This window comes from Herpailurus yagouaroundi, unplaced genomic scaffold (assembly GCF_014898765.1).
Source record: "Herpailurus yagouaroundi ecotype Mexico unplaced genomic scaffold, PumYag 222, whole genome shotgun sequence".
Lineage (NCBI taxonomy): Eukaryota > Metazoa > Chordata > Mammalia > Carnivora > Felidae > Herpailurus > Herpailurus yagouaroundi.
Genome location: NW_024412453.1, coordinates 17680889 through 17706155, shown reverse-complemented (window position 1 = coordinate 17706155; position 25267 = coordinate 17680889). Strand labels below are relative to the sequence as shown.

The 25267-nt window shown below is 59.8% G+C and overlaps 2 protein-coding genes and 1 long non-coding RNA gene across 3 annotated transcripts; 2 read left to right on the top strand and 1 right to left on the bottom strand.

Annotated features, from left to right (window-relative positions):
* The first annotated feature begins 10055 nt into the window (after positions 1-10055).
* On the top strand, positions 10056-15068 carry ATP6V0C (ATPase H+ transporting V0 subunit c). The gene is made up of 3 exons (XM_040459356.1): positions 10056-10289; positions 14003-14186; positions 14336-15068. Exons 1-3 carry the CDS (start codon positions 10211-10213, stop codon positions 14538-14540), a joined length of 468 nt encoding a protein of 155 aa, XP_040315290.1. The 5' UTR covers positions 10056-10210; the 3' UTR covers positions 14541-15068.
* On the bottom strand, positions 12660-23791 carry LOC121019670 (uncharacterized). The gene is made up of 3 exons (XR_005785730.1): positions 23680-23791; positions 23408-23409; positions 12660-12671 (listed from the first exon to the last, which is right to left on the bottom strand). It is a non-coding gene; the product is annotated as an uncharacterized LOC121019670 (long non-coding RNA).
* Positions 15209-25267, top strand: AMDHD2 (amidohydrolase domain containing 2). Its single transcript, XM_040459355.1, has 11 exons — positions 15209-15414; positions 16105-16241; positions 16322-16461; positions 22307-22361; positions 22535-22747; positions 22829-22917; positions 23013-23157; positions 23232-23339; positions 23504-23572; positions 24570-24671; positions 25024-25267. The coding sequence occupies exons 1-11, from the start codon at positions 15332-15334 to the stop codon at positions 25110-25112; spliced, it is 1230 nt and encodes a 409-aa protein (XP_040315289.1). The 5' UTR covers positions 15209-15331; the 3' UTR covers positions 25113-25267.

Sequence of the window (25267 nt, the reverse complement as noted above, 5' to 3'; positions counted from 1 at the left end):
CTTCTCACCCAGTGTCCTCTTCTGGTGCTGGCCTCCTGTGGCCGCCTCTTGGACAGGAGCTGCAAGGTGAAAGAGGGAAGGGCAGGATCTGGGCCCCTCCTGAGGGAGGGAGAGCCGGAATGAGGCAGGGCTGGAGAGGACGTTATGTGTCCTCGTGTTTCAGAGCCTGACGCTCCTGCGGGGCCTCTCTGTGGGTTCACAACTGGAGAGGCTGCCCAGGACGGCCCAGGGACGGGCCCTCTGCCACTGACCCCAAACCAACCAGCTGCATTTCCACAAGCTTGTCCAGAGAAACCCAGACCCCTGGGGGTTTCTTCAGCCTTCCTCCTCTCTGCGGGGGAGGGGGGGGCCTCCTCTGCTCCCCTCGGTCCCTGCAGTGGCCCCAGGATCCTGTCCAGACTCCTTAGCGTGGCATGCTCGTCTTTGTCCATCCCCACGGGCCCCAGGTTGCCGGGCCCCCCCTCCCCAGATCCTTCCCACACGGCGCCTTCACCACATGCCCCTCTGTGCGCCTCTCACAGCCCTGTGTTTGGCTACACAGTGTGGTGTCCTCATGCTGCAGCCTGTCCCCCACTTCCCTGCCCCACCTGGCTCTGCACACGCCCTGCAGACTGTAGGGACCACGTGCAGACTTGCCAGGGGGTGCTGTGGGGAGTGACCTCCCACCCCATGCCCTCCCTCAGCTGGTCCTGAGGGCCTGGGCACCCGGGGAGGGGGCGGGAGGGGGGGAGCAGACAGACAGACACCCAAGCAGCCGTGCTGGGGGCTTTGGCAGCCTGGGCCACAGGTGCTGGGGTCCTGGCCCCCACGTGGCTGCAGCCAGCCTCTCGGCGTCCCCACGCGTGATGCCTCTGCTGTCTCCATCTTGCTTGGTCCTCCTGTGGGGCACTGGCCCTCCTAGTTCAGTCTCCTCTAAGCTGGGCTGCCGTGGCTCAGGAGGAAGGACCAGGAGCCCTGTGTGGCTTCGGGCAAGCCCGTGGACCTGCCTGGAACCCATTTTCCCCAACCGTAAAAAGGGGCCAGTCATCCTGCACCGCTGTCCCCGTGGGACTGTTTAGAGGTTCTGAGGGGGACCGCGTGAGTCTCCAGTGAGTGGAGAGGTGCCGGAGGCAGTATCACAGTTCATCCCCCCCCCCCCAACACACCACGGCAGCCCTTGCCCCCCCAGCCCCAGCCCTCCTGTGGCGCAACTTTGGTGTTCATTAAACACGGTCTTGTTACATGAACTCTGAGGGTCCAAGTCTGGTCTCTTCAACCAGAGGAGCCTCCAGGGGCTCCCCTGGGTGGGCCACCAAATGGGGCACAGGAGGCTGCACCTTCACGATGCCTGTCTGCGTCACCAGTGGAGTGTTGAGGGCCTTTGAATACCACCTTCTGTAAGCCACTGGAGGTATATCCAAGCACTGTTTGCGTGGCTCCCTCTGCAAACTTCTGGAGCCTGGGGAATTCTTTTGCTGGTGAGTGAGTCTGGAGGAGTCCCTGTGGCTGCCCTGAGGCTCCTACCTGGCCCTCGAAGAAATGCAGCCCAGGAGGGAGATGATGGCTTAGTCACGGGGTCTCTGTCTATAGCGTGCGGTCTCTGTGTGCACGTGCAGCGCCCAGGTTCTCCCACTTTGACGTTGTCTCCCGAGCTGTCCTGCTGAACTAAAAGGTATGTGACTATTACCTTCATTTTTAATTCTTATTTATTCTTGTGCGATGTCAGGTGTTCCCAAATAGAACACGTTTTGTTAATATTCTCTGTTGTTTCTTCTTGATTACCTAGAATTAGCTTTTGATGTTAAAAATAGCCAAATTTTTATGGAATTGCATGATGAATTATTACCCGTTTTTCTAGAAACATTTAGAAGTTTATTTTGAGGGGTGCCTGCCTGGCTCAGTTGGAAGAGTGTGCTGTGCGACTCTTGATCTCGGGGTCGTGAGTTCAAGCCCCACACTGGGTGTAGAGATTACTTAAATAAAACTTAAAAAGAAAACAGAACATAGTTTGAATCAGTTCATTAAATTAATTTGTTGAAGTGGACTATATGCGTTTAGGGCTTCAGAACGTCAGTTTTTTAAAAGTAATTTATAATACAAGAGTAAGGCATTTGTATTATGAATTTTTCAGAGTTTTAATTGGTGAATTGAAATTAGTATTTCAACTTTTCCTACTTTTATAAGCGGGGTGCTTAATTTTTTGAGTTTCTCCTGGCAACTTGTTGCAGAAAATTCTGAAGATTCTAGGCTTTCAAATTTCTTATCCATTTCCTGAAGCCATAAGGCCTGTATAGTGTCTTTTAGTATTTATTATTTACCAGATTTGGGTTTTGTAACTTTTCATTCTAAATGATTTTAGATTTATGGATGAGATGCAGAGGTGGCCTAGCGGGTTTCCATGGGCCCTACCAAGCTTTCAGAGGCCTCGTACAGCACATGTATCCAAGCAGAGATGAATATTGGGATATAATGCTATTAACCACAGATTTGATCAGATTCCTTGAGTTTTCCCACAGCCCTTTCTCTGTACCAGGAATAGTTTTAATTTGTATAGATATTTACATTTTTATTAAATCCAGAGTGACTTCAGAATTCACGGGCCTCGGGCTGCCTAGGTGTCCCAGTAGGTTGAGCGTCCGACTTTGGCTCAGGTCATGATCTCACAGCCTGTGACTTCGATCCCCACATCCGGCTCTGCGCCGACAGCACGGAGGCTGCTTTGGGTTCTCTGTCTCCCTCTCTCTCTCTGTCCCTCTCCACCCCCTCTCAAAAATAAACATTAAGAAAAAATTCACAAGACTGAACACTGGTCAAGAAGAGAAATTAGCCAGCACACTCCCGGTCTCAAACATGGATTCACATCTTGACTGTTGTCCTGGCCCAAATGCCCTGTTTGCGTGGGGAAGTTACCCGGTGAAGCCAGGAGCACCAAGGACACCTCACGAGCGCTTGACCCTGCAGCATCTAAGTTAGGCAGGAAAGCGTGTGGATCTTCAAAAATAACCTGGCATAAAACAGAATCACGATCTTCATCAGGTCAGTGTCAGACTGTGCCCTGAAGTTAGGCACGGTGTCACGTGATTCGCTGCTAAAGATGAAATGCCTCACACACTTGCAGACGTGCTCACTTGACCCAGCCGCATGGAATTTAACACTGTGCGACCAAAGAAGCAAAATCAGTGGACACGCGGTCACACAGACACACTGACCCGTGACGTGCCTCGGAGACGCACCAGCTGTTAAAAACCTGCTTCGGATCGCTGAATCCACAGCGTGTTCCCTAGTTGTCCAATTAGTTTGGGCACGTAGAAGCCATTTCATCGGTGAGAAGCACCGCTGACCGTGGGGGCCTGCAAGTCGGGTCTGGGCCGGGGACGCCGGGGACGCCGTGGCCGCGTGAAGGCCGGGAGTGGGCCCTGCTCGACTTCACGCTGAGGTGCGCTGACTCGCAGAGGACTCACCTCAGCAAAAGCAAGTGAGCTCACGACTGAAGAGGAGAAAGTCGTGTGGATGATCTTACCTTCCATTCTTGCGCAGGCCGGTTATTGGCTGGGGAACGGAGCATCTGAACGAGTGTCACCAAGAATCGTGAGACCAAGTGAAAATACGCTGGCGTGTGGCGACCGAACTTTGGCTTTGCGGCAGAGTCTAAGTTGGGAAGAGTGAAAAGAAAGGATTTTGTAACGTGGTTGGTCAGCGTTCATTTGAGTCCTAAATAAAAATCAATGAGAGCTAATGGACAACACTGAAATATTTGGTGTGAATACGTGTCAGTGGTCTGGGGGATCGTGGGTGCGTCACCTCTGGGGGTGACTACCTTGACGTCGCGGAGGACAAGGGCGAGCTGGCACGAGGGGGATTACTCCCTTGAAGGCGATTTTCAAAGCCTGCGCTAGCTGATCCTGAGAGAGAAGTTTCTCTCCCTTAGGAGACACCCCTCCCGCACTTGGTGCAGTGGCCGGAGTGAACCGAGTCCTTCCTGATCTGGTTTATGCTTGTTCTCAACACCCATCACGAGGACGCACACCGCCGGTGTGAGCAGTGAGGGGAGCGGCCGTCAGGAATCCCGGTCCAAAGTCTCAGTCCAGAATGGCACGGGTCCCTGTCACACGTGAAGCCCAGTATCAAAAAGTCCTACTCGTTCAAAAACGAGACTGTTCTATCTGGGAGTCTGTATAAGTCAACATTAATGCCTTTTCTAACCCCTGGCGTTTCCGTTCGGTGCAGCGGTATCCCCTAAAGAAAAAACGCAACCGGGCAGGTGCGGGTCCTGGCACCCCCCCCCTGCCGCCCCCCCCCCCCCCCCCCCCCCTTCCTGCGGGCGCCCGGGGTGTGCACTGGCCTCCAACACCGCCGGCCGTCTGGCGTGGGCTGTTTCCAGTTCCTCTGCCCCCTCGGACCCTTACGCAGCCTGCGGTTTCGCAGCCCTCGTAGGCTGGGGTGCCCCTGCCCCAGGACGGAGACAGCCCCCCCATCCCCTCCCCTCGAGACCATCAGCCCCTGAGCAGGAGTCCCCGTGCAGCCGGTGTCCAGTCCAGGGTGGTTCTGGACGGGAGACGGGGTGAGCCAGGCTTCTGGGGCCCACGGTTGGGGGACGTCCCCAAACTCCCTGCGGCAACAACTTCTTCTGTAAGGGTGCTTAGCACCGTTTTGTGACTGACACTGAGACCCTGGCCTCTGACGTTTCAGACGCCTGCCCTCCCTCGGCCGGGTCAGCTTCGGTGACCGGTGTCTTCCCCGGGGCCCTCGTCTCCTACTCCCCCCACCACCTGCCCTCACGTGGGCCCCTTCGTGGGCCTGGTCCACGGTAGCCGTGTCCCAGCTTGTGTCCCCACCTCTAGGCGGCCATGGAAGGGCTTTGTTCTAGTGGCCTTTTTCACACTGAGCCTAACCATTTTGAAGTGACCAACTCGATGGCACGTGGTACATTCGCAGGGCTGTGCAACCACCAGGCCACCTAGTTGTGCCCCCGAAAGGAAACCCGTGCCCCCTGGGTACTTGCTTCCCATTCCTTCCCGTCTCACAGTTTCTCAAAGGGTAAAGTGTGCACCAGGCAGAAAAGCAATACGGTCCCGGAAAGTCCACGAGGGACATCTTCGCCGTTGCCCCCCACCCCGGGGGTCACCACTGTTGGTGGCGTCTGCGTGCCTGTTCAGGGAACACGCCTGTGTACCCTTCCTCAGCCGCCTGCTTGTCACTTGACCACTTCAGGGACCGTCCACGCAGACGTGCACACCCGCTCCCAGTGCGGCAGCTGCCCTGTGCCCCGTGGTGGTCGTACTCTGTGAGGCCAGTACAAACCGGGTGGTGCCTCTCCCCGGCTCCCAGCCCTCTTCATCTCTTCAGACCTTGTTCAGAGATCACCCCTCGGGGACCGTCCGACCCACCTGGCCCCTCCCCGCTTTCCCATCATCTGTGTGTCCAGTAACCACAGTTCTGGTTTAGCGTCGGGACCTCATTGTCTGCACAGCCAGTGCCCACTGGATTGCGAGACCCTGGGGGTAAGAGCCCTCGTCCTTGATTCCGTATTCGCCAGGGCCTAGCTTGCTGCCTGCACACCGTAGAGGCGCGATAAATATTAGATGAGTGGCTGAGGGTCGGAGGGCGTCGTAACCCCCGACTGGTGGAGGCAAACGCTGAGTGAGCCCAGACCGGGCGGAGGGTCCAGGGCGGGCGATCCCCTTTGTGGGCACCCTTTCTGAGAACCCTGTGCCAGGCCGGGTGCCAGGCCCTGGCCGCACACCATCCCCCAGCGGTCAGGTCTGGCCTGCGGGCTCCCTGTACCAGTGATGGCGGTGGGAGTCGGGTCCTCGTCGTACCCTGCTCCATTTTCCCATAGGACATCTGAAATTTATTTTCTGGACACTTTTTATTAAAAAAAAAAAAATCTTGTCATTTTATAAGCCCTATTTTTTTTTTAATTTTTTTTAACGTTTATTTATTTATTTTGGGGACAGAGAGAGACAGAGCATGAACGGGCGAGGGGCAGAGAGAGAGGGAGACACAGAATCAGAAACAGGCTCCAGGCTCTGAGCCATCAGCCCAGAGCCCGACGCGGGGCTCGAACTCACGGACCGCGAGATCGTGACCTGGCTGAAGTCGGACGCTTAACCGACTGCGCCACCCAGGCGCCCCTAAGCCCTATGTTTTAAAAAGTAAGCTCTACACCCAGCGTGGGGCTTGAACTCATGATGCAGAGATCAAGAGTTGTGTGCCCCACTGCCCCAAATAGAAGCCCTAATTTTTTTCAGTTATAGAAGAAAAATGGCCTTTGCTCATTCCCCTCCCGTGGAACTACTGCGGTCCCGTTTCACCTCACCCCTGTCTCGCCTGGGCCACATGGAGCTCTTATCCAGTCGAGCCAAGAGAGGAGGGTGCCACATCTCTTAGCGCTGTGCCTTTGGCATGTGGTCACTGTGACTCGGAAGAATGGAACTGTCCCCAGGGAGAAGGCACGCTGTGTGACAGGCTTCGTTGTCTGCACTTTCCTCACATTCTTGATAAGGCTGCTGCCACCGTCTCCAGACTCACTTCTTTCTTTGTTGAAATTGCTTCCTTGGGATAAGTTCATCTTTCCCATCATTTGGAAATTTATCCCTGGTCTTTATCTCCCCACCTGTCCCCCTCCCCTCCCTCAGGGTTCTGTCGAGTTCCATTGGACTTCCCTCTCCCACCATCTTTTGGTGGGGACCGTGGGTCCTTTTATCCTCATTAGAATCCTCGGGGGCTCAGGACACTCCCGACCCCCACCCCATCTATCTAAATCTCTCCCTATTGGGATTTCTGGCTTGAGTTTCCCAAAGCCCTTCCTTTATTTCTGAAAATCCCCACTGTGCAATGACAGGCCAGGGGCTGACAATGCTGTGATTTCAAGCTGGGGACCTAGCTGTGAGGGGGAAGGCAGAGACGTGTGTCCCTGGTCACACACCACACAGCCCCGAGCACCTGCCCGGTGCTCAGAGGCCAAAGGGAAAGTGCCCTGGGTCCCTTCTGGCCTTCTCACTGATCACCGGATGCTCCCTGAGCCCCTGTGAGGAGACGAGAGGAGGAGGAAAGCCACACCAGCTCGGCCCAGCCAGGAGTTGGAGTTTCAATTCCACTCCTCTCTAGCAGGCTGACCAGGGCAAGAAGTTTGACCTTCCTAGGCCCATTTCCTTGTCCACAAAAAGAGTCATGGTGGCATCTTCCTCAAAAGGTCTTTATGAGGATTATATAATACCCTAAAAAGGCTTAGGACAGCCGTGGCACACACTTGGTGACCACTAAACATTAGCTTTATGTGCCAGAGACCCTACCAGGGATCAGAGATACAGAAAAAGAGGCACAGTGACCCTCAGTAGAGGAGGTAGTGAGTGAAAAAAAAAAAATAACAATGGAGTGTGAGGGATGAAGAAAGGGTCTGAGAAGGAAGGAAGAGAGATCAGGAGGGCTTCCTGGAGGAGGTGGTGTTTTAAAGATCCGAGTAGCACTCCTTATGCAAGAAGGGAAGGAGAGTAGTTGGTGCAGAGAGGGATACAGGCTCAGGGCACAGGGGAGGAAGGAGCTGGGACGAGATTGGGGGGGGGGGCGGTTGGAGCTGGCGATAAGAGGGAGGGGACCGCCAAAGGGTCCAGCCTGCGACAGGAAGGATTCCAGAAATGGAGAGACTGGTCAGGTGTGCCAGTTAGAAAGATCCTGCGGCTTCAGGATGAAGAATGCACTGCGGGGAGGGAGGTTAAGACTGAGCAGGTGGACCCGGTTAGAGGCTGTGAGGAGACCCAGGCCAGGAGGGAAGGCCCGATCTGAGGGCAGTGTGGTGGTGGTGGTGGTGGTGGTGGTGGTGGTGGGGGTGGCGGGGCAGAGCTAGCGGCCAGGAAGCAGCAGAAGCTCGGGGCTCGGTGAGTAACGAAGAGTGAGCAGTGGAGTGACTCAAGGCTGCGGGTTTGAGCGTCTTTTGCCCGAAATGGAAATAACAGAGTGGAAGCAGGTGGGGGTGGGGTGAGCTCACTTTGAGACATGCTGGCTGGAGGTGTCAGCAGTCCCCCCCCCCCCAGAGACCTGGTGTGACCCCTCACCCTGCGCAGAAGATGAGATGACAGTGAGCATCGATGACATACTCCCTGAGCCCAAGGAGGGAACTGTCACCCTGGGTCTTAGGATTTCAGCCACATGGGGGGCGGAGGGGGGGGGGCATGCTTTGCCCACCTCTGGGTGTTTGTGTGGTTTCCTGGCGGAGGAATTCTGGTGTGAAGTCTCCCCCTGCACACTCCCCCCAACCAGCACTGGCTCCCTGACCTGCACCCTAAATGCCTGCAGCTGTGAGGGGCAGGCCTGTGGCAGGCACTTGGGCGCCATCAGGGCTGTGACAGAACGGTGCGAGATGCTGGACGTGACCGCCCAGGGGTAGGGCGGGCGGCGGGAACCCTGGGCTCACCAGACACCTGCAGGGACGCCAGGCTGCTGCGGGGCCTGGGCCTGTCCTCGGTCCTCCTTGCGACCCCAGGAAGAAGGAATGAAGGCGTCGGGCTGTAGGAGGTGCGCTGGAGAGAGAGGAGAGGGTGTGGTGGAGTGGGCAGCGGGCCATGCAGCAAAGAGGCCCCCCCATACAGCCTGACAGACGCCTCTCAGCTTAGAGAAACGGCAAGTCCCAGGTGACCTTGGCAAAGGCAAGGGGTTGGGAGGGAGAGCGGGTGAAGCGGAGACACCGAGTGAAGATTTCTCTTTGCAGAAGTCAGAGTCTGGGAAGAGGGTGGCGGAGGAAGGTGGAGAGGCCTCCGGGGGTACGGCAGCCTCCTCCCTTTTGAAACAGGACAGACCAGACACGTCTGCAGGCTGCCAGTTGGCGTGGTGGAGGACCCAGTCTTGCCAATGGGAAGGGGCCACGAGGGAAGCTGTTGTGGAAGGTGGAGCTGAGTCCGGTGGGGTGGTGGGCAGAGGTGCTGACCCCACACTGCCCACATGGAGAAGGCTGCCACCCAGGACTTCCAGGGAGAACCCTTTAGTGCTGGGACCAGGGCCAGGAGCTCAAGGAAGACCAAGGACCAGGTAGTTCTGAAAGGCAAGGAACAAGAGGGCAAAGGGAACCACGGCTGGTGGGGAGAGATAAGGCGGCCAGTCGGGGTGCCGATAACCCCTCGTGGGATCAGCAGGACAGTTCCAACCCCAGGCCAAGCTGCCGGGTGGAATGGGAAGGAACCACTGGCTGTTGTTCCAGAAATAAATGCAGCCCTGCAGGTGTCAGCTTTGCGTGAGGACAGGCTGGAGGAAATGGATCCCAGAATATGCAGAAATCTGGGGAATCATCCACAGGTCGCAGCACTGACAGGGTTTCAAACCAGCCAGGCTTCCATCTTGAGGGGGTAGAGACAGCCCCTCACCTGAAGGCTGGGTCACTGATGCAAAGGAGGGGACAGATGCCGGGAAGGGGGCTCCTTTTCCTCAGAAGCCAGGAGAGAAGTCACCAATAGCTGGGACGGGGGCCGGTAGGTCTGTGTCTGGAGGAGACTGGGGACATGGTCGGGGTGGGGCGACCTGGGGGCACAGGAGGGCTGCGAGGAGAGGCCAGGAGTTCACAGGTGGGGTAGGGGCTTTCCTGGGGACTGGAGCAGAAGAAAAGGCCGACGCCCAGGCCTTGGGATTTCGGCTCCGTTTGTTCATACTCCGTCTGAAGTATGAAGACTTCCCGGGGAGACCTCGGTCCCGGGTGCCCGGAGAAAGGCCGCGAGAACCTCGCCGCCGAATCCACTCGGCGAACGTAAAGGAAAGCCGCACCAGCTGGCGCCTCGCAGCCGCAGAGGAGGCGGGGCACCCCACGCCCCGCCCCATATGCTAATACGAGGGCCACCGCCCCGCCCCCGCCCGGGAGCCGGACGGGCCCAACGCCAAGGGGTGCTAGAAGCTGCCAGCGCCCGGCTCCGCGTCCGCGGAGGCCGAGGTGGGGCGGAACGCCTGAGTCCGGGTCGCTTGGGCGGCGGCACGGTGCAGGAGCAGTCAGAGGGCCGCTAGGGCGTACCAAGCCGTGGCGCCCCCCGCCTGCACGAAGTGGTATAGCCCGAAGGGGCGGAGCCCGGGTCATGTGACACGGCTGCGGCCGCCATTTTGTTCTGCGGTGCTGGTATTTAGAGCGCAGCCGCTGACGGGCCGGGTCGCCTTCGCAGCCGCCTGACTGCTCTCCTTGCGCTCGCTTGCCGCGCCCGGCCCGTCCTCGCCCCCGTCTTGGCCCGCTGAGCTCGCCCTCTCCCCACCCGCAGACATGTCCGAGGCCAAGAGCGGCCCCGAGTACGCCTCCTTTTTCGCGGTCATGGGCGCCTCGGCCGCCATGGTCTTCAGCGGTGAGCGCCGAGGCAGGAGGGACTCGGGAGGCTGGGGGCGCCGGGACTCGCGGAGCTTATGCCCGCGTCGCCCTAGGGTTCTTGGTGTGACGTCACGCTGACGTAATTCCGAGCTGTTGGGGGGGGTCCCGAGCCTCACGTGACCGCGGGCGGGGGTCGGGGCCCCGAGGGCTGCGAGTCGCAGGGCCTGCGGGCTGGGCGGGGGTGCGGGTCTCACGGGTCTCCCGGGGATCCTGGGCCGGCAGCCCTGCCGCCGTCAGTGTAGGTGCGGGGGTGGGGCGGCGGCGCCGCTGCCATCTTAGCCCTAGGAGAGGCGGGAGGGAGGCTGGGGTGGGGGCGCGCGGTCCTGCGCCTGCTCCGCACCCCCCACCGCCATCCTGCGGGCAGGTGTGACATCACACCTCGGGAAGCTCCCCCTGTTCGGCGGGGGTGTCGGGGGATGAGGCCCTGGCGCTCCCCTCCTTGGTACACAGCTCTCGCCCTTGTGGCGGCCCGCCCCCGACGGGGGTCAGGTGGGTCTGTGCCCAGAGGCAGGTGCTTCCGGTTACGGCCTGTCACTGTTTCCCCGTAGCCCTGTGGGATGTGTGGGTTGTTTGGGAAAATGGGGCAGAGGGGATGGTCCTGACAGTTGGCAGGAGCCCAGGGCTAGGATTGTGTGGAATGGGGCAGGGGTCTGGACAGGCTAAGGGCGAAGGACGGGTGTTTGGGAAGCAGGCCAGCATCAGTGCTATGCGTGTGCAAGCTTGTCGGGGGTCTACTTCTGGGTGAATGAGACAGTGGCATAGAGTGTCATATTGGGTCTTTGTCCTTAGGAGGGAGTCGTCTGGTTCAGGCCTGAATGAATGAATGACTTCCCTTTTCCCAGGTCCGAAATTGGGAGGGCTCCCCTAGGCAAAGAGAAGGGGCCTTCCAGGTTCTTGATGGCACCCTGCTTTTGAAGTTAGGTCTTGACGGTAATGGGTGTTGAATTTGGTGAAAACTGGTCTACCTGAGAGAAAGGCACGTGGGCCAGGCCCGAGAATGTGGGACCCAGGAAGGTGAGTCCTAGTCTGCTGCAGGCCTGTAGACTGGTCTGGCCTGGTCTCCTCTGGGCCTCCTTAGGTAGGTCTGGTTTTTGGTTTGGATGACCCCGCCCTGCCCCACCCTACCTGGTGGGCTGGGGAGGCTCCCTGTGCAAGTATGTGGCGGGTTTGAACTCCAAACAGCCTGTGCTGTCTGTAAACACTTGTGAGGTGGGGGCTTGGGGACTCTGCTGTCTTGAGGGCCGCCCTCTGCCTGGGCCTGTCTGCCAGTCATGAGTTGCTGAGTGAGCCCTACCCTGCCCTTCCCATCACGTGCACATAAGGGGTCATTTGTGGGGGGAGAAGTGGTCTGGACTTCCCCTTCTCTCCCAGCTAACCCTGCTCTTTCCACATCTTAAGGGGCTGTCTGCCTTCCAGCACTTCCGGACGGACAGGCTGCTGTAACTCCCCCACCCCTTTTCTGCCCTTTGCCTCCACAGTTCTTGAGATTCTACTGTGCCTGGCCATGTGTGCGTTGTTACTTATGGCTGTCGTTCGTTCATTCAGCAAATGTCGAGTGAGCTCCTACTGTGTGCCAGGCACAGGGGAACATCAGTGAACAAAACAAGACATTCCCGCCCCAGAATTCCTTGAATTCTGGCTGTCATTGCTTGTTCCCGAAGCCCCGAGTTTGCCCCTTGGGCCCTTTTTCTGTACCCAGCTCCTGGCCTGCTCTAGTCATCAGGTACGTCTCTTCCTTTTCTAGAACTTAACTTGATACTTTCAGATGGAGCCTGATCAGAAAGCAGGTCTCTGGAAGTTACTGAGAACAGGGTATCACTGGTCTAGGGCTTTTTTGTTGCCCCAGGCCCCTGAGGATTGGTGCTGCCTGCTCCTGTGGGGCCCGATCTCCTTCCTGCTTCCCCTTTTTTCTTGTGACAGAAGTCCTGTCAACTCTTTCTTCATCAAGTCTTCCACAAGTTTGTCAGTTGCTCCTTGACCGTAATCTCGGACTTCCTCCCTGCTGGCAGGCACCCTGCGTTTGGTGCTTTGTTCTTGGAACTGCCTCCTGATTGCACTCTTTCTGTTCCCTGCTCAATCTGGGACCTGGTGAGGCTTGGCCTCCAGAGCTGGCATCCAGGGTTTTCCGGGACACCTGCTGCCGCCCAGGCCACGCTGCTTTTCCATCCTGACGGTCAGCCCTCTTTCTTCCCTTTGTTCCTGTCGTGGCGGCCCCACCCTCAGCCACACGATCTCCCTGCTGCCTTCTGGCGAAGGGCCCCGCCCACTTTCCACCTCTGGCCGTGTCCTGCTACCTGGGATGCTCACTTCCCAGTAATCGGTGCCTTACTCAGTGACACTCATCGCCTGTGCTCTCCCGCTTGAGTGACAAACCATGGCACTGGCTCCTTGCATGCACTTGACATAGCCCGATGTGGTGCGGGGCCTGCAGTAGCAGCCCCCAGAATGCACTGCAACCAGGAGAGTTTCCGGAAGAGCTTCGTGAAGACCAGCCCTGAGCCCCAGGTTAAAGGTGCCGAGTGTCTAGGCGTGGTGGTGTTGGAGTGGAAATCCCTCTGCTCCCACCCCTACTTCTTTTCTCTCTCTGCTAGCTCCCAGTGTGATGCCTCGTTGGGGGACGTCTCCATTCGTGCGTGCTGTCTGCAATCATTTTTGCTCACTCAAGCCTCTTCCTCAAACGTCACTTTCTCTATGGAGCCCTTCCCCCACTCCCACGGGCCTCCCCACTCTTCTAGAACGTGTTGCTGTGCTTGGAGTGGACGTGTGTGTTTCCTCACCGGGCTTGGAGCCCTGGGAAGCCAGAGCTCCTCTGACTTCCTCCCTGCTCAGTGATGAGCACAGAGAGGAAGCATTTTTTGTGGCCCAAATAGGTGAATAAAACGTGCAGAGGAATGGCCAGGAGTGTCCACATCTTTTCTGAAACCCATGAGCCATGTTATCCTTTGCTCAAGCAGTGCAGCAAGACCTTGGAGGGCAGGAGTCAGAAGAGCCACCTGGGCCCGCTGTGGCTCTATTCTGTGCAAAAGTTACTCCATGCGTGGAGGCCAGGAGAAGGGAGATTGGAGGAAGGCAGCACACCCTGGCAAGAGCGAGGCGGAGTACCATCAGAGGAGACCGGACGTCCTCCCGTTCCCCCACGCCTCGTTGCTGGAGGTCTTGGGGGGGTGGAAATCTAGGCTTCTGTGAGCCCAAGGCCTCTGTGCATGCAGGCGTGCTTCTGGGAGGTCTGTCAAGGCCTCATGGTCCACCTGGGTGATGGCAGAGAGGATTCTTGCCAGACTTGAGAGCCTAGTCCTGCTGTGTGCCTGAGGATGCCCTCAGCTTTCTCTCCATGTGACTGGGCTGCTCTGCTGGGCCTGTCAGAGCTCCACCTTTTAGGCCGTGGGCAGCTGTACTGGGGTCTCTGGGAGGTTGGGGCCAAGGTTAGACAGCGGAGCAGGAGCCCAGATAGGCGGGACAGCCGTTAAGGGCCTCTGTTGGAGGAAGGAGACAGCTGCCTGAGCTCCCTGCGTGCCCAGCTGTAGCTCTTGCCCCCGAGGGCCACCACCTGCCCTGAGCTGGGTGCCAGCTTCATCTCACCTTGTCGGTGATAACTTACGGCGTCTCTCGGCTGTGCCACAGCTACTACCCCCAGGGTCCTGGCCCCAGGTGCTCTGAGCTCACCTTGCCTTTCCTGCCCCCTCCCCACAGCCCTGGGTGCCGCCTACGGTACAGCCAAGAGTGGCACTGGCATCGCGGCCATGTCTGTCATGCGGCCAGAACTGATCATGAAGTCCATCATCCCAGTGGTCATGGCTGGTATCATCGCCATCTACGGGCTGGTGGTGGCCGTCCTCATCGCTAATTCCCTGAATGATGGCATCACTCTCTACAGGTGAGTGCCGGGCCCCTCCCCATAGGTCATGTCCTGCCTCGGGCGAGGCCACTGCACGGGGCTGGGAGGGCTGGGGAGGGGGCGTCGGGCTGGTGACTTGCTTCCCCTGGCAGGTGGCTGACGTCTATCCGGTGTCTTCTCTCCCCCAGGAGTTTCCTCCAACTGGGTGCTGGCCTCAGCGTGGGCCTCAGCGGGCTGGCAGCTGGCTTTGCCATTGGCATCGTGGGGGACGCTGGTGTGCGTGGCACTGCCCAGCAGCCCCGGCTATTCGTGGGCATGATCCTGATCCTCATCTTCGCCGAGGTGCTCGGCCTCTACGGTCTCATCGTTGCCCTCATCCTCTCCACAAAGTAGCCCCTCTCCGAGCGCACCAGCCACAGAACACGATGTAAAGACCACCCCTCATTCCGAAATGAACAGCCTGACACACACGCACGGGGCCGCCGCCCCCCCAGTAGTCGGTCTTGTAAATGCGCAGTGTCCTAGTGCCCGTTGTCTGCTACCCCGGCCTCGCCCCGCCCCGCCCCGTGCCGTGGACATCCGGGCCCACTCCTTACCCATCCGGGCCTCCGGCCGCCCCCACTCATCCTGCCCTAGAGCGCTCTGTAGAAGGGTGAATTAGAGTTGTCATTTTCTCTTCACTGGATGTTTCTTATTTATAAAGATTTGATCTGTTCATACGTCTGTGGAGCAGCCCTCCGTCCCCAACTATATAGTAATCTTAGGTCGAGTGTTGCGTTGTGGGGTTGCCGTTTGCTCCGAGACTCTTTGGATCGAACCACCCTCCTCCAGCCCTGGCTGTCGGGGCCGCGGGCCAGTGTGCTGGGCCTGCGAGGTCCTGGAGCCGAGCCGTGTCCAATAAAGTTCTCGGTTGTGACTGGACGCCTGTGTGGACCGCTTCTGTGGGCCCGGCCCGGCGGGGGCGGGGCGGGGCGGGGGCGGCCGCGGCGGCCGTGCCGGTCACGTGGGCGCCCTGATCACGTGGACCGGCCGGTCACGTGGCACGCATCAGTCAGCTGAGGGTCACGTGGGTGCGACCGGAGCCCGGCGGCCCGCAGTCGGCCGAGTGCGCGGAGAGCGGGAGAGCGGGCTTCGGCTGCGGGGCTCCGGGCGGCGCCCGCTCGGTGGGGCTCCGGTGGCTCACGATGCGCGACGCACAGGGCGAGGGGCGGGCCCCGGTGCTCCAGTTCACCAACTGCCGCATCCTGCGAGGGCGGGCGCTGCTCAGGTGGGGTGCGGGGTGCGGGGTCAGGCGCTGCGGGGGTGGGCCCGGGAGCCGGGCGGGGCGCGGGGTGCGGAGCCGGCAGCTGCCGGATTGGGGCCCGAGGCCGGGTGGGGTGCGGGGACGGGAGCTGCTAGATGGGGTGCGGAGCCGGCGGGGTGCGGGCCGGGCACTGCGGGAGTGGAGCGCGGGGCCGGTGGGGCGCGGGATCGGGAGCTGCTGGGATGGGGCGCAGGACTCGAGGCCGGGCACTGCTGGAGTGGGGCCCACGGCTGGTGGGCCGCGGGATGCGGAGTCGGGAGCTGCTGGATTGGGGCCCCGGGGCAGGGTGGGGCGCGGGGTGCGGGAGCCGCTGGGCGGGGTGCGGGGCCGGGCGGTTGTGGAGTGGGACGCGGGATGCGGGGTCGGGAGGTGCTGGGATGGGTCGCAGGGCGCGGGGCCGGGCACTGCTGGAGTGGGGCCCGGGACCGGGTGGTGCGCGGGGCCGGGGGATCGGGAGCTGCTGGAGTGGCGCCCGGGGCCGGGTGGGACACAGGGTGCGGGAGCTGCTGAAGTGGGGGCGCGGGGTGCGGGGTCGCGCGGTGCTGGAGTGGGGCCCGGAGCCGAGCCGGGTGCGGGGTCGGGATGCGGGCTCAGGCACTGCTCTGGTGGGCCCGGGGACCGGCCATCCTAGCTTCCGTCCGGCTCTGCCCGCAGGGAGGATCTGTGGGTGCGCGGAGGCCGCATTCTGGACCCGGAGAAGTTGTTCTTCGAGGAGCGGCGAATGGCGGATGAGCAGCGGGACTGCGGGGGCTGCATCCTGGCGCCTGGCTTCATCGATGTGCAGATCAACGGTGCGGTCTAGGGCTTGGGGGACAGGGACTCAGAGAAGGTGGTCCGGGCACCGTGCAACCTTCCTCCTTGTTGGCCGTAGGTGGATTTGGCGTTGACTTCTCTCAGGCCACGGAGGACGTGGGTTCGGGGGTCGCCCTGGTGGCCCAGAGGATATTGTCGCATGGAGTCACCTCCTTCTGCCCCACTTTGGTCACCTCGCCACCGGAGGTTTATCACAAGGTGAGGTCAGGCTTCCGGTCTCAAGGGAAGGGGGCTTCGACAGTAGCACCCCTTCACTTTTCAGACTTTTCCTGCCACAGACCCCTTGGCACTTGGGTCTGGCCTCACCCTTTAGCCTCCCCCACCCCCTGGGGCCTGGGGTCCGGGGTCCTGCCCCTAGGCTCTCCTTTGGTGTTCCCCCGCCCGCAGGGGGTCACTGCCTCTGCAGCCCTTCCCACAGGCCTTCGTGTTTATTGTTGAGGTGTCTTCGGGGCTAGACGTCCTCTCCATCTCGCACCCTGGCCACCTCCTGGCTCCAGAAACCGATTGCTGGGACTTTCTGGATTGCCACGTTTGTACCATCTCCTCAGGTTCATCCCCCCTGACTTGTCTGTGCTGTGTGACTCCACTGAATGTGCGTTCCAGAAAGAAGCTCGTTGTCTGCCCCTGCCGCCCCCTTCCGTCCCCGCTGCTGCTCTTGTGGCCACCACACACCCTCCCCCTTCCTCTCTTCTCTGCACGGCCCTATAGACATTTTCACCCAGGCGGGCTCTCCGGTTTTATTCTTCACCCCGCCATCTTGTTGGGTTTCTTTGGGGCGGTGACTTCACATGGTAACCGCCAGAAAGCAGGTGGTATTCATCATGCCTCTTTACCGCTTGATGCTTAGTGGGTTTGGAAAAGCGTGGACGTCCCCTTACCCGAGTCGAGTTGGGGAAGGACAGCAGTTACTCTTCAACTGCCCCCCCCCCCCCCCGCGTTGTTGTTTTCTCCAGTACAGGGCTTTTTTTTGCAATTATGGGTCATGTTGCCGGTCATGGGTGGGGAGGTCCCTCCTGGGTGTGTGGACGCACAGTTGGAGTTGGGTGTTGCGGGAGTTTGAGTGTGGGCTTGGGATTGGGTCCTGGCCCCCTAAGTTCATCTGTCATCTGGGGGACACGAGACCATCCTTACTTTTTTCTGAGCCCCCATTTTCTCAAATCCAAGTTGGGAATGAGCCCCACGTCCGTCTCCTGGGGTTGTGGGGCAGGCAGCGCTGTGTGCGGTACCTCTTAAACACTTGGTACGCTGTCATGTGTGGACATCTTTCTGGAAATTTCCCCCAGGCTTCCCATCACAAAGTCAGAGGTTAAAAACTAAGCTCATCTTCCTACTTCAAGCCACCTGGTTCTGTGTTTTTTCTCTTGGTCATCAATGCCTGATTTCTCTTGCCTGGAATCTGGGAACGCGCCCGCCTTACTGTCCTCCCCCTTCCCGGGACCTACCAGTGAGGCTTCCTGACTGTTACCTAGTCTCCCAACTGCCGGCCCTGCTCCGAGTCCTGCCGCAGCGGCCTTCCCAGGGGACAGGGCATAGCACATCACTCAGCCCCGCACCTTTTATCCTTCTTTTTTTTTTTTTTTTTAAATGTTTATTTATTTTTGAGAGAGAGAGAGGCAGAGCGTGAGCAGGAAGGGGGCGGAGAGAGAGGGAGACACAGAATCCGAAGCACTTGTCAGCACAGAGCCCGACGCGGGGCTCTAACCACTCAAACCCACGAACCGTGAGGTCGTGACCTGAGCCGAAGCCGGCCGCTTAACTGACTGAGACACCCAGGGGTCCCCACCCCCTTTTTACCCTTCTGAGCAGTCCCTCCCTAGCCGCCCCAGCCTCGGCCCTCTCCCCACGTATGGTCCAGCCATTCTGGGCCATTCTCTTTCCTGTTCCCAGGCCTTCTGCCCTGTTTTATCTTGTTGTCTCTGTTGCCTGCTCTTTGGAGCTGTGACTCTGCTGTGCCCGTGGCTTCGACAGCACATTTGACCATCGTGATACAGGTTGTGAGACCTCTTTTTTTAGGACAGGGAGTTTGTGGTCACTAGGATTTCTGGCTTATGTTTTCTTTTCTTCCTTTAATGTTCATTTGCTTATTTAGGGAGAACGTGGGTACACAAGCCGGGGAGGGGCAAGGAGAGAGAGAGGATCCCAAGCAGGCTCCGTGCTATCAGCACAGAGCCCGACGTGGGGCTCAACCTCACAAGCCGTGAGATCATGACCTGAGCCGAAAGCAAGAGCCGGATGCCTAACCCACCGAGCGCCCCAGGCACCCCTCTGGTTTATGGCTTCCTGCTGCTACTTGTCAGTCTCCACAAACACTCGCAGGATGAAGGCGTTGGACAGCAGAAAGTAAAATCTCGGAGGCCGTGAATGTGGAAATTTAATCCAGTGTCATCTCAGACGCCACGGGGCCATTCGCTTAAGTATCTCCCCGATTCCCGTCCACCCACCTTCTTCCAGGGCTGGCTCACACTGGGCAGAACTGGATTGCTGCTCTGTCAGAAGTTACCCGGATCCCTTATCATCGTGTTCTGGCCCATTGAGACCACCTGCTCTTTTGGGGGGCCTCTTTCAGTCTTACCCTTTCATACCCTCCCAGGAGGAAGCTCTGGCTGGAGTGTTCTCGGCTTCTGGTCCATCGTGTGCTTAGCCAAGACCTGCTACCTCCTCAGGCGGCAGCCAGGCTTTCACCATGCCCTCTGTACTTTGACCTTTTCCATTCTCTTGCCGTCCATGCTGTCGTTCGTTGCCTTCTCCCTACTTAGCGCTGTCTCTCCCTCGTCAAACTCCGTTTTGTTTCGAAGTACGAAGTGAACCCCGTGCGTCGGGTTCAGACCTCACCTTGGGCTCAGAACATGAGACCTGGACTTGGGCCGCGTACCTTCCTGGAGGCATCTGCGTGAGAGTGGCACCTGTGAGACTGGGTGGGGACAACAGCCAGTGGCGGGCCCGGCATCGAGAGGGGCCCCTCTCCCTGTGCGGGAGTCCCAGTGCGGACCGCGTGCAGAACCCCGTAGAGCGTGTCACAAGGCGGGCTCCCCGGAAAGACGGGATCCGGAGATTCACCCACAAGTTCATCTGCCCCGTGGGCTGGGGTATCCCCTCCCCGGCCGTCTGACCGTAGCCCCGTGTCTGGCACCGAGCTCTCTTGGAAGACTTGGAGAGAGCTTCAGGACGGGACCTGACACTGGTCACGACGGGGTCGCCTGGTGGAATGTGGGCCTGTCCTCCACAGATGGGCTGAGGGCGAGGGTCGAGAGGGTGTGTTCGCGAGCAAAAAATCTATTCCTGAAAAACTCAGCCGTTACCTTTTTTTTTTTTTTTTAAGTTTATTTTTTTTTTTTAAAAGGGGCGCGGGCGGCCTCGGGCGGGATGGGGGGGGGGCCGCGGAGAGAGAGTTCCAAGCAGGGTCCTCATCCTCAGCACAGTGGCCGATGTGGGGCTCGAACTCACAAGCTGTAAGACCATGACTTGAGCTGAAGTTGGACGCTTAACCGACTGCGCCATCCAGGCGCCCCTTTTGGTTTGTTTTGCTTTTAATTTTTAGCGAACTTCACACGAATCTCCTGGCTTGTTAGGAGAAACAGCGGCCCTTTGCCCCCACCAGCTCCCACCTGGAGACGGTCACCTTCAGCTCAGCTGGTCCTTGGAATTTGCTCTCGCCTGTCTAAGCTCCAGGCCGGTTTAGGGCAGTGAACAGGGGTGTCTGCTTCCACCAGCGGAGCTGAGGCTAGACTCCTCTTCGTGGGTTTCCGGCCCCCCGCCCTCCCCGGGTAGCAGCCTGCCGACTTGGGGAGACCCGCCGGCGGGACTGGGCGAAGGACTCGGTGCTGACCCGTTTTCTTACCCGTCTGCCCCGTGTCTTTGGGACTACTTGTTTGTTCTCTCAGCTGGCGACTCCACTCCCCGCCTCTGCCCGTTTCTCACTCTTCTTGCGGGACGTGTGGGTGCGCCCAGCGCTCTATCAACATCATTTTCCCTCGGCAGCTTTAGGGACCTGTTCCGCGGCCCTGGCTGCCGGCCTCCCTGGGCCGAGCTGTCCCGGGAGCTTCTTCCCGTCACCTGGGGGGGGTCCCCTGGCGTCTTTCTGCTGGGCCTCCATCCTCTCTCCCGTGCCTTTGTCTTTGCTGGTTTTTGCCTTTGTTTTGGAGCATATCCACCAGATTCTGCTAGAGACGGGGGCGCAGAGAGCAAAGTTTTCAAGATCTCGAAGGTCTAACGAGGTTTTTATTCTCTTGATTGGGCGTAGGTTAGAAGTGACTTTCCCCTAGAATTCTTAAAGGCGTTGCTGTATTGTTTTTTCATTTCCAGGGCTGCTGGTGAGAAGTCGGAAGCCACCTGACCTCTGATACTTTGTGCATGACTTATTTCTTCCCTCTGGAAGCTCGTGGAATCTTCCCTTTGGCCTCGGGTTCTGAAGTCTGAGGGTGACCCGTGTGGGGCCTGTGGGGAATTTATCTATTGTGCCGGCCATTGGCACACCCTGTCGGTCTGAAGTTTGGTTTTTGGTTTTGTTTGCGTTCCTTGATCACAGCGCGTGTGTGATTTTTCTTCCTCGTTTCTCTGTCGTCTTTCCTGGGAGTCATTATTCCATGGTTGGGCCTCCTGGATGGCATCTCTGGTTCTTTCTGCGACTCCGCTTCCTGAGTGTTTCCTGTGTTTCTATGTTCTGGTTCTTGACTTGGGTTTTTTTTTTTTTTTTTTAATTTATTGCTCAAGTTGTATTGTATTTTTTTATTTCTTAAGTATTTGTTTACTTATTTTGAGAGAGAGAGAGAGAGAGCAAGTGTGAGCAAGGGAGAGGCAGAGAGAGAATCCTGCACTGTGAGTGCAGAGCCCCGTGTGGGGCTTGATCTCATGACCTGCGAGATCACGACCTGAACCGAAATCAAGAATTGGATGCTTAACCGACCGAGCCACCCGGGCGTCCCTCACATACTTTTAATTGGAAGAGCTCGCTTTCTCTCTCAGTGTTTTTTTTCTGACCCTGTCTTCTTGTTTCGCGGGTGCAGGACTTCTCCTCACGTGTCTTCCCGTCCCTGCCGGCCCTGCCCTGTTCGTCCTCTGTCTCCCCAAGGTTTCCCCGAGCTGCCACTGAGCCTTGGCCGTCGGCTGTGTTTGAGATCAGGCGCCAGCAGGCTGCTGGGAGCCCCGAGACTGGGACGGGCTCCTGGGGGCGCCCTTAGTTGAGGTCCCTGGGCCGAGGGGACAGCCTCACTGGCTCTGGCCTGAGAGTGTTAACCTAATCGCAGGGGGTGTGCCTCCACCCACCTCTCGCCTGGAGCCCTTCCGGTTTGCTTGCAGGGCACATTCAGGGCCCAGCTGCTCTTTAATGGTGTCTGTGGTTCCCCCCGCTCCGGACCCCACTTCTCAAGGCGCTGCCTGTTTCCTCGGTGTCTCCACCACGTGCCCCTGCCCACACCTGCCCAGTGTCGGCCCATCAGGCTCCCCGGGTTTCAGCCTATTTACGCATCCCTGTATCTGGTTTGGGGGGGGGGGTGCCCCAGGGCCCTTCGGCGGGCGGCAGGTTTCTCTGGCAGCTCGCCCCGCCTCCAAGACGGGTCATGTGAGTACCTGTGTTCGGCTCAGGCACCGTGTGGCTGTGCCCTTGACGCCTGAGCCCCCAGCCCCGTGTGCACCGACCTCTCTGGCCCCCGAACCCCCGCTTCTGTGCTCGCGCTGCCTGGACTGCACGCCTCCTCTTGACCCTGGCCGTGTGTGCGGTCCTGCAGCTCAGGAGGCCGGGCCTGCTCCCCTGTCTGGCTGGGTCCAGACCCTTTGGCCACGTTGTGGGGCCAGGTCAGGTCCCTTTTGTCCATTCCTGTTCCTTGCTGGCAGCTGGCCTTCCGCCCCTGCGTGTTCCTCCGCGTCCTGATGGTTCTTAGCGCTGTGCCTTCCCTGACTCTGGTTGGGGGCCTTCGACTACCTTCTGCTATCTGACGGAAGGCCATCAGGGGGCTGGGCTCGACCTCTGACCTCTGACCTCGGCTGGGCTGTGATCTCTGGGCATTGGGCCATAGGGGGCAGGGCTTTAACAGCTGGTTCCCCCCAGGTCCTTCCTCAGATCCCTGTGAAGAGTGGTGGTCCCCATGGGGCAGGGGTCCTCGGTGAGTGGCTGACCCCTCTCCCTGCCCCCACCCCGGGAGGCTCCTTGGGGACCTGTTGGCAGCCCTTCCCCCTCCAGAGGCCCAACTGGGGAGGGAGGTCGGGCAGGTGACGGGCCAGGGCGGGGGCTGCATGGCCAGAGGCCCGCTGGAGCTGTCCACTCCTCTTCTCCCAGGGGTGCACCTGGAGGGCCCATTCATCAGCCGGGAGAAGCGAGGTGCACACCCCGAAGCCCACCTGCGCTCCTTTGAGGCCAACGCCTTCCACGATGTGCTGGCCACCTACGGGCCTCTGGACAACGTCCGCATTGTGACGCTGGCTCCCGAGCTGGGCCGAAGCCATGAGGTGATCCAGGCGCTGACAGCCCGTGGCATCTGTGTGTCCCTAGGTGAGGACTGCCACCTCCAGGGTTGGGCCCGCGTGGGGTCCTGGGCTGGGTGCACACTTTGAGTCCAGGTCCCCTATGCAGGACACTCGGTGGCCGACCTGCAGGCCGCGGAGGAAGCCGTGCAGAGTGGGGCCACCTTCATCACCCACCTCTTCAACGCCATGCTGCCTGTGAGTGCCCCGTGCACCCCCCCCCCGCCAACTCCCTGGGTGGGTAGGCGCAAGGGCTCCTGCCGTCGCTCAGCTGCCCTCCTATCTTTGTCCAGTTCCACCACCGTGACCCCGGTATCGTGGGGCTCCTGACCAGTGATCGGCTGCCTCCCGGCCGCCACATCTTCTACGGGATGATCGCGGATGGCACGCACACCAACCCGGCCGCCCTGCGCATCGCCCACCGGGCCCATCCCCAGGGTGAGCGGCAGGGCGGGGCGGGGCCCGGTGGGAGGACTCGGCCGGGCAGCTCCTGAGTCCCCTTCCTTCCGCAGGGCTGGTATTGGTCACTGACGCCGTTCCCGCCCTGGGTTTGGGCAATGGGCGTCACACGCTGGGGCAGCAGGAGGTGGAGGTGGACGGGCTGACAGCCTATGTGGCCGGTGAGTGACCCTCTCGTCCCACTGACTCCTCGACAACGGCCCTTTGGCCTCTCTTGTGGGACGCAGACATCTGCGCGGAAGTTCCCCGCCGGCCTGTGGGCCCCCCACCCCCCATGTGCCCAGTAGCCCCTGGTCCCCCCAGAACCTGCTCTCTCACTCTCAAGGCACCAAGACACTGAGCGGCAGCATAGCCCCGATGGATGTCTGCGTCCGGCATTTCCTGCAGGCTACAGGTTGGTGAGGCTGGAGAGGGCAGGTGTGTGTGCGCACGCGTGTGTGTGTGCGCGTGCGCGCATGTGCACATATGTGTGTGGGGGGGGTTGGAGGGAAGCACGGAGACCCCTGGGCTCTTGCAGCGACACCCCTTGTGGGATGGGATTCCTAGGAGTGGAGCACCAGGAACGCGGCTGAGGCCCCCTACAGCAGCTCAGGGGCAGGTTCGGAGAGCGAGGAGCAAGCATGTGGCTGGGACCCAGGGTGATAGGCAGTGAGGCCACGGCACCGAGAAAAGGGTGCTCACCGTACCCACGGGAAGGCCCTCGGCCTGGGGCCTGTGGATTCGCAGGACTCCATGGGTACGGAGCTTTAGGGAGGGGAGGGGGGCGGTCGGAGCAGCGCTTCAGGCTTGTTGAGGGGGTAGGCGTGTCCGGGGGGGGGGGCCCGGGCGGGGTATTTGGCAGAGGCTGTGGTTGGCCGGGCCCTGCGGGATTCTTGGCAGTGCCCGGGGCTGGGGTGTCACCTGGGGGTGCCCGGGTTCAACATGCTGTTTAGAGCAGCAGGGAGACAGGCCAGGAGGCAGGAAATGGCTGTAGGCTGGCTGTTGTGGGGAGGGGTGGTGAGGTAGGGAACAGAAGAAAAAGGATTCGGTCGTGTGGCTTCTTGAGAGGGAGCAGGGACGGAAAGCCAAGACCAGGTGGCCTTGTTGATGCCCAGGCTACTGCTTCTTTTTGGGGGGCTCTTCCCGGGATCCAGAAGGAGGAGGGGCCTGCGGCCATTTGGGTCCAGGGCATTTGTCAGTGAGGCGGGGAGCCCTGCAGAGCTGGGATGGGTGAGTGACCAGGAAAAGGGTACCTGGCAGTGTCCTCAGATGAGGGGGAAGGCAGGGCTTTGTCAGCCTGCTGCAGAGACCTGGGATTTCTCTGAGACTTGGAGCTTTGAGGCTGGGGGAGAGGCTGCCCACGGAACCAGCTGGGGATGCGGGGTGACTGGCCGGTTGTGTCCCCTGAGCAGGCTGCAGTGTGGAGCTGGCCCTGGAGGCTGCATCCCTGCACCCCGCACAGCTGCTGGGGCTGGAGAAACACAAGGGGACCCTGGACTTCGGGGCTGATGCAGGTCAGGGCCCGACGTGGGCACCCGGGCCGGTGAAGACTCGGGAGGGCTCGGGGACTCGGGACAGTGCCAGGGCAGGTGGGATCTTCCCTGCGCCCAGGTGGCCTTATCTGGCCACCAACCTCAGCCCAGGTTCCTCTTCCCGTCCGGTCAGGTGAGGGGCAGCTGGGGTCTTTGTCCCGTGTGCCCTGCTTCCAGGAACGTGGGTTCCAGGGCCTTGGTCAGCCTCCGATGGGGTGGGGTGGCTGTGCCCAGAATGTGTCCCAGGCTTCAGTTTCCCCACCAGCTTCTGGATGGGTGTGGGGTGGTGGTGGACCCACCCCTGCCTCTGTCTCACTGGCCGCCTCTGACCCAGACTTCGTGGTGCTCGATGACTCCCTCCACGTGCGGGCCACCTACATCTCGGGCGAGTTGGTGTGGCAGGCGGAGGAAGCCAGGCAGTGACTGAGGACCACGGCTGGAAGGGACGACCAGCCTGAGCTGGACACTGTCAGGGCTGAGCCGTCGAGGAGCTGGTCTCCAGGGAGCGAGTGGGAGCCCTGCCCCAGGTGGAGGCCTGCCAGGTGGAGGCAGCTGGATAAACGTTCGCCCCGCAGGGA